The 13,069-nt window shown below is 35.8% G+C and overlaps 1 protein-coding gene across 3 annotated transcripts in view; it reads left to right on the top strand.

Annotated features, from left to right (window-relative positions):
• Positions 1-13,069, top strand: part of NCAM2 (neural cell adhesion molecule 2) — a 203,774-nt gene that overhangs the window by 114,365 nt on the left and 76,340 nt on the right. For all 3 annotated transcript variants that reach the window (XM_081907812.1, XM_081907814.1, XM_081907813.1), the window contains exons 8-9: positions 1,250-1,395; positions 12,875-13,025. In XM_081907812.1, coding sequence (XP_081763938.1) covers positions 1,250-1,395; positions 12,875-13,025 — 297 coding nt within the window. The remainder of the gene's footprint in view (positions 1-1,249; positions 1,396-12,874; positions 13,026-13,069) is intronic.

The following is a 13,069-nucleotide window of genomic DNA, read 5'->3' as shown; positions in this document are numbered from 1 at the left end:
AACACCCCTCCCCCCTTTTCCTTAGTAAGCACAAACAGCACAATGAAAATCCTGTGGCAGCTAACTGAAGCATTGAAGAAGACCACTTTTCAAAAGTGATAAGGGTTCGCTGCAACTTTTTTTCTAAATTTGAAATACAACTTTCATTCTTTTAGTATGGAAGCGATGCACTGATGCACCGAAACCAACAATTTCCAGTTTCATTTACTCAATGGCTGCTTTTTTTCTTTTCTTTTCTTGCTTACTTTTATTCACAGTCTTACAAAAAGTATGTTCTGATTAGTGCTACAAGGGGACTTGAATTATTGCTAAATTTTAGATTTGGAAAGAAGAAACACTCAGGCTTCCCCACCTCTGATTTAATGTATTACTATTCTACAATATTCTTTGTTGTCAATGACATGTATTCCTTGTATTTTCATATTTGTAATGGTTGCCAAATGAATAAATCTGATTAGTTTAATTGACTATGTTAAAGTCTTTCCTTTTGTAAGTTACAAGCCTATTTCAGAAATTCACTGGGTTTCACAGCAGTTAATGTTTTTATCACCTGTATGGGTTCGACATGTACATCTAAAATCCGCTAGCTTTGGATGCCTGCTGTGATGAAAGCTTGACCACACATGTGCAGAATTTCATTTATCATAGGTTACCGAAGTTCCAGGGGAAGTGGCACTCAGTTGGTAATACATTTGAGTATAACAAGTTTGGCATAGTTATCTACAGAAACCAGTTAATAGCAAATTTCAGCACAATCTATAAGAGGAACACCCTGCTCCCATTCCCTGGGGCACTGATGCACTTCCAATAATGTCCTTTCTGTGTGTCCTGCTAAATATTTATGTGTGTTCAGAACCAAAAAATGTTTTCTAATTGTCAAGTACCCTTCCTTGTGTGTGTTCCACTGCTAGGGGAGACTTGAAATTATGCATGAGAGAGCCTTCTCCATGGCTGCAGCCTTCTTGTGGAATGTCACTCACCCAACACTAACATAGTGCTAAGTGAAGGCATACCCAGTCATCCTTTTTAGTTAGTTTTTTGGTCCTTTCCTCTGCTTAGTTGTTGAGTTGCCATTTTGTTTCCTGATGCTTTCTTTTATTATTGTCTTTTAATAATTTATTTTGTGTTCAAAATCTTCATTGGTATTGGTACCAATGAAGGGTAGCTTATAAATCTTCTAGCTAAACAAATAGCATTGTTCATATTTATTCAAATCAAGAATGAATAATATAAATTATATTTCTAACAGTACAGCCTCAAATAATACAACTTAAAAATGAAACTACCTTTGAAAATGGCCAAGCTACCCTCATATGTGAGGCAGAAGGAGAACCTGTCCCTGAAATTACTTGGAAAAGAGCAATCGATGGAATCACATTCTCTGAAGGTGACAAGGTAAAACAGTCTCCCTTGATTATTATTTTTTTTAAGAATCAGGATTATGTTGAATAAAGGCTAAATATATCTCTTTATTACTGAAAAAAAATGGGGAAGGAGGAAAGGTGTAAATACCAATGTCACTTTGAGTTTGGCACTTTTATTTCCAATATATTTATACGATAGTGTGGGAATTGCAGTTTTCCAGTGGAAAGGAAAATAAAGACAAAATACTTAACCACAGCAATTCCACAGACTTCAAGGGAAATGGTCTTCCTTGAAACTTGTTTTCTGGACAGAGATCAGACAATCCAAAATAAGGGAACATTTTTAAGGAATGCAGTCCTATATCCACTTACAGGGTGTTAGTGCCATTGAATTCAGTAAGATTTGCTTCTGAATAAGCATGGGTAAGAATACTTTGTTAATCTCTTAAAAATTCCCTGCTGAAATTTGATAGGACATTTCTCTACATTTCCCCTGTAATTTAGAATGTCAGTATTTCCGCTTTAAAAATGCTCCCTTAATTTGCTTTATCTAGGTATAATCCTGAAGACAAACTTACAGGGTGAAGTGCTCTCTTCAAAATCTGTAGGACTTGTGCACATTGAGTATTTTGTGGATAATTTGAACATATTATTATGAGAAAGAGCTATCTAGTTATGTGACTATACATTGTCTTCAGATTTGGGGCTATTTGTAATATGATATTGTTTTGATGTATCTTCTTGGGAATGCAAGAGTATATGGAAAGAAAGAGTCATAATGTACCTAACTATAAAGATATATCTGTAAAGATTATATTGGAAATATGAAATTATATAACTGCTTAAAATGAGTAAGAGGTGGTCTTGAGAATGCAAGTTGAAGTCATGGCAAGTTGCAGTCTTCATATTTCTGTACAATTCTCCATTAACCCTAGTCCCAGCACATATTCCCTTACTTGCTACCAACCAATTCCTTGCAGCTCTGAATTCTTTTCCCCCACTGGTTTAGTTATTGTTAATTATTTTGTTGGACCTGTTTGTTGGTGTTTTTAATGTAGTTTTATGAGCTTATTGAACATTGCTTGTTTTATACCATAACACTCTTTGGGAGCATTAAGATAACAAAGCAAGAGGTAAATACTAAAGAAAATGATTATATGTGTGTACTAGTATACTTTTTTTTAGTTCTCTTAATGTCTTGAATCTTCCACTAGAATTCTTCTAATAGTGACCTCTTTGAATTATAGCAAATTTTATATGACACCCTTGCCTTGTGTGCAGATAAATATGTTCCACAAATAAGATAGATGTCCTTTGGGGAATTTATGTCTACTCCTGATTTGGCTTATATCCCAGAACTAGAAACATGAGGTATCAAGCTGTGTAAGGAGGATGACCATGCCCTTAATGATGTAACTTCTTCATAGCAAAAGACTAGAAATATTAACATTTCACATGCAGTGTTTCCTCTGGCTGCAAGGCAGTCTCCATACATGACATTTACTGGTAACATTTAAGGCTTGTGATACACAATACAGAAATACAACATGGTGTCAGATTTCACTGCTGTTATCTGCAATGTCGAATGTCCCATACACCACTGTGGATATGTCTCCTCTCATAAATTGTTATTCTTAATAGAAACTGGCAAAGTTTATCTTGTATGTGCTAGTATACTTTGAGAAGATGGTTGAAGCTATGCACTTCCAAGGATGGTGCTTATTTTCATGTTGTTTTTTTCTGTTTGGAGCTGTTCTTTATGATAATCTCACCTGAGTTGGTTATGCCTATTAAACCTACTCTCATGAGTATTTTACTGGGTATAAAATGGTGTTATTTGGAACTGGGTTTTCTTTGCTTCTGCCTTTCTAGCTTTTGTTGACTCTGTTCTTGAACTTTACTGTAATAGGTTTTTCAATACATGTTCTCATCCTGTTTCTTGTAGACTATCTGATGGTGATGCAAAGATTATGATCCAAAGTAGAATCATATAAAGAAATCCTGAAGGAAATGACTACTCTTGATCTAGAAAAAGATTTGCAAAGCAGTTGTTTTCAACTTATTTTGAAAAGACATCAGAGTAGCAGGGGCTGATCAGGTCAGCCTATGGAGTGGGGAGAGCTCTCTTTCTTTTTTCCTTTTTCCTTTAAAAAAATCCACCACCCACCCACAGAGATGAGTTCAAATAATGTCCAGTTAAGTTTTTTGTTTTTTTTACAGTTGAGATTAAAGGAGCTAGGGCATTTTTACTGAGAGAGGACCAATAAGTACTTTAATATATTATCAGGGTACTCAATTAAATGACCTGGCAAGGTATTTCATGGTCAGTTTCAATAGGTTTCCAGTTCTGTGCACTGTGTAAATAATTGTAAGGTTATGACTAACCTGTCAAATATGGGAAAATTAACAGTGTACAGTAGACCTTAATATATAACACTTGACTCTAATGTACCGCATTGTATTATACAAGCAATCTATATTCCTTTCCCTCCACCCCATTGAACCTCACAGAGGATAGGCTGTAAAATATCTGGTCATTCTGTAATGTGCTAACCTATTACTATGGTGCAAATCCTATCCTTTTATTTTATTTGAATTTAATGTGAAGTATGTTTGTGTTTGTTGCAATTTTTATAGGTACTCCCTTATTTATGCTGGTGAAACTATTGTAATTACTATACAGGAACATCAGTAGAAGGGATAGAATTAAACAGGGGAGAATGAGAACTAAATGGGGGGCGTAATTTCACTTTATAAAGAAGCCCCCCCAAATTACTAGCCTGCTAATAGTCCTGTGAAGTCATTTCTTCCACAGCAAGCATGGAAACAGCAGACAATACTCTCTTAACAGACTAATAAAAGAAAATTGGTTTATATCAATCAGGCTGGTGGAGAAATTGGTTTCTCCACTCTGCCAAGCCACATACTCATTGCCATGCAATTCCACACATTTGACTGCATGGAATTCTTTATCACATATGGCTACCAGTCACGTCATTAAATACAATGATGGCATAATCAATAATGCATGTTATCCTGGAAAAAGCATATACACATACATGTTGAAAGCCTGAATATGAAATGTGATCCGCTGGATAACTGAAAAGAAGTGGGGTCGTATACGTTTTTAACTGCAGGTGCTGTTTTCCCTTAAATTCAGCATCAGTCTTAGTACATCATCTTAAGTGAATTTTAGACTGTATTGTGACGGCAAATACTGCTTTAGTTTATTAAAAATGGCAGTTTTTATTCATGTCTGCAAGTGCTACAACAGCATGAACTTACTAATCAGTGACTAAATGATACTGCAATATCAGTAATTCGCCAATTGTGCATTTGTAAATATAGTTGGGATGGTTGGCAGTACAAATGCGCTGCTAATACATGAAATATGAAAAATATACTTACTTTACGTCTTGATAGCTTGTTAAAGCTGATGATAAGGCCATGTGTGCTTATGATTCTTGCCAGTGTAATGACATGATCAGTGAAATTGACCTTTTTAAGACATTGTTGGTTATTATGACTGATATATCCAAGTCATATCCAGAGCATTTAAAATTAAGTTATTTGATTCTGAAGGGTATTAAAAATGAAGGGTATCATCCTATTATTATTATAATTAATTAATTAATTAATTAATTACATTTTATCTTGCACTTCCTCCCAAAGGAGCCTAATATGCAGAACATTTGTGGTTCTAGTTTTATCACAAATGTGTCTTCTGATCACCTTACAGAAACCTGTAGATGCGTTTTCATTTTTCAGGCTCCATAAAGAATATGTAGAAATATTGTGTTTGCACTTTTAATTGGTTGTAGAACTCTTATAGTAATTCTTACAAAATTCTGCTTTGTCGTCTTCATTTACACACCCTTTTGTTCCAGAAATTTAGTTTCCTATAACTTCCTCCCAATCTCAAGCTTCTATATTTTAAACATTTACAGCTTGTTCAAAATAGTCTAAATGCACAGATTAATGAAAACTGGAGCATTAGATTATACTGAGCTGCTTTGGAAACACCAGTTGAAACATCTTGCATTTTTATCTTGTGAGCCGCCTCAAGATTTTTTGATGAAAGGTGGTATATAAATCTAATAAATTAATAATAATAAACAGGGTAGAATCCAGCTGATGTTGTTCCTCTAATGGAGGCCTTAGTCAATAAAACAGGGAAGGAGGCAATTTTGCCTCCCTGCAGCTTCCTACACCCCTTTCTGTTCCGTACGGTTGGAATCTCCAGAGCAGTTTTTGACAGTATCTGACATCATATTTCAGTGAAGTTTTTAGTATCCTTATGTAGTTCCCTTTATTTTTTCTGTTCTGTATGATTACTGATGCTTCTTTACTTTTTTTTAGCAACAAAAACACATTTAAAGTATCATTTTTCTTCATTATTTTCCTTTTTTACCTTCCTACAATTACAGGCGCACCAATGCCGGCTCTTTCAAGAACAGAAGAAGTAGTATTGGGTTTGGTATGTACAATGCCCTGTGTCACCTCTTTCTATAACCAACCAAAATGTTGCATGAAAACACCAGCATAAAGCAGTGATTAATCATGTCTCATATTGCTACCATTTCTTAAATTATGTCTCATGTCCTTTAGAATTTACTTATTGTACCTGTATGTAATGATAATTATCAGGCAATTTTCAGTACATACCAAGTGATATTTCTACTTTGAAATCATTAAAATTAGCTGCTATGTCTACAGATGGACAGAAAGCCAAAGCAACAAAACAGCTTTCCTTCAGGATTAGATTTCATATAATGACCTAAATACTGATCAGCTCTTAAATGGGTGACTACAAATTATTTCTTCCCTTGAAGGACGAAAGTATATAAACCCATTAAGGAAATTGTAGCATATTGCAATGATTAGTACCTGCGTGAAACTGAGAAATAAACTGCACTTATAGACTCCATTCAAGGTCTTTCATTTAGGGGAAAAAATCACAATCAAATGCAAGACTCAGATGTAACATGACTGAATCAGTGCGCAATAAGGAATATACACATGGCAATACTCTGGAATTTTCTGCTGTTTCCAACAGGTGCATGGATAGAATACATTTACCAGAAGAATGTGGGGAATGTTGTGAATGTTGCATCCATAACCCAGAAGGGAGCTTCCATCAGCTTCTCCACATTGGTGGCTGTTGTGAATAACAGCCCTTGCTCATCAAAGGTAGCTTTCAGCCTAGGAAGTCTTGGCCATCTGTTTCAACTTCTGGAATTTTCATAACACCTTCAATTCAGACAGCACTTTTTGTCTCCATTGCTTTTCTTCTACTTGAGGAACAAGCTTACTGCTGGAGTTGATCTACCTTGTCTCCAACAGTGAAGCCTGACTTGCAAGTGTCTGTACTGTTTTATTTATCTCTCCTGTGGATGCTAGTTCATCAACCATACAACATGCAATATATTTCTTGGCAAACAGATATATTTCATGGACTTCAAATACAGTGCTGTTTAATCAGGATTCTGGATCCTTTTGAAAATCAGTAAAAACTGGTCCTGACAACATGAGTAAACCATATATTTGACTTTCTCAGCCGCTAAACAGCAGCTGAATTAAATAGTAGCAGTGAAGAACTAAGTATACGATTGAGGCATCATCTTGCTTTGGCTCTCCTACCATCTATACTTGTGGCAATTATAGGTACTCAATTTCTGATGACTGCTAATAATAAATTTTGCCTTTTTGAGGGGGACAGATTGTAGTACAATCAAGAAACCAATATTGTCATATACATCATACATTTGAGAAATGGCAGTATTATACATACTGGGGCTGTATTTCCTGTCATTATAGCTGGTGACACATGGCATTCTTTAGATCTAAACCAAGTGAACATGTTGATAACGGAAATGCATTTGAAAATGCATTATTGCTACGAACAGTGACAAGTAAAATCAACCTATAGTGCAATAGTTATGTAGTTGTTATACAGAATTCTAAAAATAACAGTAATTCAAACATTTACTCAGGAACAAATAAAAGCGCCATCGTCTTTTCTTAATTTTATTTATTTGTAAATAATTTTGTTCTAGTTCTTTAACTCTGTCATATAATTGCCTGTGGAAATTTATGTATGGACACAGAAACCACCACAAAAGAAGACAAGCTTGTTATATTGTAATCCAAGTAGTCATTACTGCTTACAGCTCTTCTCACATTGTATATTATCCTCCATCTAATTAAAAATGGACAATATGAGAACTTTATGATGTTATCCCTTTTACTGCAAAAAAAAGAAAAAATCCATCAGACACTGATCAATTAAACTGAGTTATTGTTCACTGCAATTTGCATAGTTTTGTAAGTGGGGATCAACAAATAATTCCCATGTAGGACATCATTACAGGCAGCGAGCAATAACTAAAATTAGAAGCCATTCTTCTGTATTGGAACAAGACTCCTTCTCTTATCAGTGTCAGTGAACTCTGCAAAGCATTGCATTGCTACCATAGACTTTAATGCTACAATGCATATACTGCTGGTTATACAAATCACCTGGGTTACTTTTCTTTGACTTACTTAAATGAGTTAATTATTTATTTATTAAAATCATTTCTAGACTGATTCCCATCCAAAAATCCTGAACATGTTTCCTTAAAAATATACAGAGCTAAAACAAAAATTCTTCAAACTAACATTCAAATTTCTTGAATATATTTTGAATACAATTCTGAATAAGATTTCTGGGAGTGGATTGAAATTCTGACAAAGAGCTACAGTCTCTCATAGGCAGTCTCCCAGAGCTCACATGCCAGTGGTGGGTAGGGACAGAGGCAGACTAACAGTTGGGACTGTTACCTTTGCCCAGTAGGCTACACCCCTGTTGTGTCTGCTCTTATTTTCCTTTTCCCTGTGTAATGTCAAATCCACCTTATCCAGTGCAGCCGTTCATGCCTACCAAGAGCTTCTCCTGATAGTTGGAGGATCCTCTGAACAGTATGGAATATATACAGGGTTTTACTTGGTAGAAATGATTGCTTAGGCTACAGCAAGTCCACTGTTGGATACAACCCTTTGAAAGTAAATTGGACAGCTTTCACCACTATTTTAATCTGACCCTATTATATTGAGTCTGATCCTTATTCTTAAAATAAAAGTCTTCTTCTAAGTCTGTTTATCATATTTATATCCATATTCTTAGCCTTATTTTGATGCTATTGTTTTGCTTACAGTGCAATCCTATCCATGTCTGCTCAGAAGTAAGTCCTCGACTTACTTATGGCTGAATATGCATAGTATTGCATAACTGTATTTTAATGATGTTTTCCTCCTATGTTTTCATTTTGTAAACTGCCTTGAGGGTTTTTTATTTTTAAAGAAAAAGTATATATGTATTTTTTTCAATAAACAAATACAATATGTATAGTTAAATTCAGTATTGTGGATGGAGAAAATGTTTGTTTCTATTGGTAACAAAACTACATTTGTTGTGTTATTTATATTCGATTTTATGCAACATATTCATGAAATGTAATTCTTTTTGCATTGGAAGTGATGACAATGTGTCAAAAAGTATTGCAGCTTTATAGTCAAATATTAGTTTATTTAACGATAGGTCTATATGATAGGTCCAAATGATAGGTCTATATATACCTTTAGCTTTTATTATTAAAACAAATGAAAGTCTTTTTAAAAACCGTGTCCAGTCTCAATGAATGTTAAGCAAAATAAGTCCTAGGTAGCCTGTGGATATCCATATTATAGGGGTAAAAGCTGAAATGAAATTTCTAAAATTTCCTTCTGTGTAATCACCACCATTCTTTCAACCTTTTATGGCTTTTGTTCTAGTCACAGGGCTTTTGGTGTAAGAACCTGAATGGTGATTACCATTCATTGTTAGATTCCCCTTGAGCGTTGAGTGGTACTCACCAAATAATGTAAACAGGAAGCACATACTCCACATGTATATCAAAGTACCCATGGACTCTGGTTCAGGGACGATTCATTTTATTTATTTATATGATCAGTAAGGGCCCAGAAATCCATATTCAGTAAACTTCTATTCTATTACATAGTGTATGTGCAAGGTTTTTGTGTCAGTGTCATGTGGGTAGGTTCTCTTTCTGTTCATTTATTAGTTTTCACTGGCAGTGGAAGAGATTGGAGGGTCCAGGGCATTGTTGGTTGCCTTCAGTTGACTGCAGTGAGTTTGTTTGTGTGTGAGAGGGGGAGGGATTGCTGGGTCAAGATAGCCATATTTATTTGTATGCTGTCGGCGGGTTCTTGTTGTCTTGTTGGGCTATGTGTAATAAAGGAGAGCCACACTGGAGTTAAGGCATCCTCTTTTATCTTTCCCCATGCTAGTTTCAGTTTGTTGGTCAGGCATTCGCCTTCATATGATTAACATTGCATGGAGCACGGGATCAGGGTGATCCTGTATTCTTTCATTCTGCTCACCCTGCTAGTCAATTCAGCAAAGGTCTGAAGAAGGGAGCCTGCACTATGCTCTTTGGCTCATTGTGTGATTCAGAACCTTCCCATAATGTGTGAGATGGCATACTAATGGCAAACGCAAACTGTAATGGCAGCACTACAGTGGTACACAGGCAATATAACTGGCAGATTGGCATCACAGAAGTAAGAAAGTGGTGGCTGCTTCAGGTTGAGATAGAAGAGGAACAACTGGAATGAGAAGTTTTAGGGGAGTATATGGGCTGCACACAATACAAAGGGGAAAGGAATGCTAGCTTGTTTAGAGCCAGTGGTGTGTGATGGGGGAGGGATGAGTTTTGTGGGTATGGTTACTTGAATGCAACTGGCAATTTTTATAGTATTTTCACTCATGAGGGATTTGTTCTGTGTTAGTTTTGGCATGTCTGCCATTGATTCACTGATTCATCGTTTGAGCTACACACTGTTAATCTGAGATTGCCTGTTTTATTTTTTTATTTCTCCTGAATATATATGACACTAGAGTATAGTCTGTAGTTTGGCTCATCATTCAGCAAATGGTTCTGCCTGCACATTTAGTTCATGTTTTGTACTTGAAAGGTGAAAGCTGATCTATTGTGATATGTGTGGGTGGTCTTGCTTGTTTACAGGACAAGAGCTAGCTGTATTCCATAGATAAACAGATCCACCCCTTTACAGCTGGCTCTGCATAGGCACACTGGGATCTGCATATTACCGATGTATCTACCTCTAGGTACTTTGGGTTCCACTCCTTACCACTTTCTTTATTTTTGGTGCAGCAGCCTTCACCCCTATATTGCTGGATTCTGGGTCCCAGACCTCTTGATCTGTATTCTATATTGGCCATTGTAGTGAGGCTGATGGGACCTAGAGTCCTTCAGAAGGGCCACAGGTGTCCCTGCACTGGATGATATCTGAATTCAGTTTTTTACATTTTGTCATTAGCACTGTGAGGTTGCAGTTCTGTGCCCACTTAGATGACAGCCAGCCCCATTGACCTCTGAGGGACTCACATCTAAGCAGATGTATAGAATGACACTGTGAAGAAGGAGCTCTATATCCAAACTTTGCGTCAGTATCACATTTTTCTGCATACATAAAATTGCAAAACCTTAGGAATGTTTGAATACAGCTGAAATCAGCAGGAATTAAGTGCTTAATTGTACCATTCATTTCAGGGGGACTTTGGCGTGCCTTTCTCTAGACTGTATTTGCTACTGATGAATTAATTATATTTTCCTTTACAACATTGTATGCCCTTTATTATTTTTTATTGCATAGGTTTTGAAACAAGTTCAATGAAACTACAAAATCTAAAGGCTACATGCAGTTTCACAGCAAATGCCTCACAAGTTTTGTTTTGTTTTTTAAAAAAAACATAGACTATCTTTAGCAATTGTGCCATTATAAGAAGAAACATTTAGCCCTTGTGTCTCTTTGCACTATGCTAGACGGTTTACTTGCATTTTGTGGTTTGCACAGCCTTTAGGTACATGTAGGTCAGCATTACTCTTTTAAGTGTTTTACATCTACATTATTCATGGATATCTTCAATATAATATGTCAATCTGATTAGAATGCAATTAACTATTATTTTCAAATCTGTTTCTGATATGTTACTTTATGTTATGAAAAGCGGGCAACCAATTTATTCTGATTCTAAATATTCTGGTTTTACATTTGTATAAAACATGAACACTTCAAATGAGGACTGCTTTATTCTATAATTTTTTTAAGCCATTATATTCATCAAGTAACATATACATTCTGCACAGAATTTTGCTTGATGGTTGCCATTAATTTGATCTTAATTTGATTTTAATTAATTTTATAATGAATGTTTTTAGAATGTTGGACTATTTTGATTGTTGTTAGCCGCCCTGAGCCCAGCTTCGGCTGGGGAGGGCGGGATATAAATAAAATTTATTATTATTATTATTATTTAATTAAGAAGGTTGAGTGAGTGTGTGTGTCATTTTATTCATGGTCCCAACATCAGTATCCCGTGTGTACTGAAGTGCAGGAGCAAGCCTCAGCCTTTCCACTGTCCCCTAGTACCATATATAGAGCATAAAGTATATTGTGCATGCATTTATGATGTTGAGCATGCAGTCTACATGTCTTTACATATGCAGGCCTGACACACCCAATCTAAACCCACCAAAAATATGAGGAGGTAATCAAGATGAGCCTATATTGGTACAGACATGTGTGTATCAGCACCATGTATGATACACTACACTATGGCGAAGTGAGTGCAAGACAGATTGGTTTCCCGGCCAAGAGATGCCGAAATCTGTTTGCTTCCTGTCTGTGCCACTTTGTTTTGTTCCATAACTGCATTAATCGCAAATGTAAACACCCTCTCAAAATACATATTTAAATGTGTATTTAAAATAATAATAATCCAAAGGCTATTTAAATGTGTATTTTGATAATGTTTAAACTGCCAAGAATAGCATTTCAGCATTCAGAGACATGCAAGTTTCACATATTAGTAATAGGAACAAAGGAATGTGCCTTATACTAAGCCTAGATCATTTGTCCATCTAGCACTGTCTATGCTGACGGGGAGCAGTTTTCTAAGGTTTCAGACAAGGCCCTATGCCAACTATATGTGTAGATTCCAGGAACTATACCAGGCACTTTTACAATAAAGCCTTTGCTCTATCATTTGGTTGCCACCATTCCTTGAGACACATAGATCAGGTCATCTTGGAAAGAAATCCACAAATATCTGCCTCACCTGACATAGGTCATTATCACAAGGACTCTGGGAGAACCAGCCCTTTGTGAGATGGTAACTGAAACTTTAATCCTTTAACAGCATGAAGCTATTTATTTAAGGCAAAGTACAGAATAAACACTATGCAAAGTACACAATAAACACTAATGCATATATTATGGTTAAAACGCTATTTTAAAATATCCAGAATATGTCATATAAGCTTTATTAAAATTGCTCTGTTTTCAAAAGAGGTATGCATTCAGATACAATTGTTAGTAGAATTTAGTACAAAATAATTTGAAGACAAAATAAGTTACACAAAAACTTCTTTCCTGAATGTCTACAGAGCCCAGATGGCCGGATAGAAGTCAAAGGGCAACATGGAAGATCATCATTGCACATTAAAGATGTGAAGTTGTCAGATTCGGGAAGATATGACTGTGAAGCAGCAAGTAGAATTGGAGGGCACCAAAAGAGCATGTATCTTGATATTGAATGTAAGTTCTACTTTCTCTTTCCTAAATTGTATTGTGAAAGGATA

This window comes from Podarcis melisellensis, assembly GCF_964234715.1.
Source record: "Podarcis melisellensis genome assembly, chromosome: 4".
Lineage (NCBI taxonomy): Eukaryota > Metazoa > Chordata > Lepidosauria > Squamata > Lacertidae > Podarcis > Podarcis melisellensis.
Note: the sequence above shows the minus strand (reverse complement) of the source record. Positions and strands in the feature narration are given on the sequence as shown.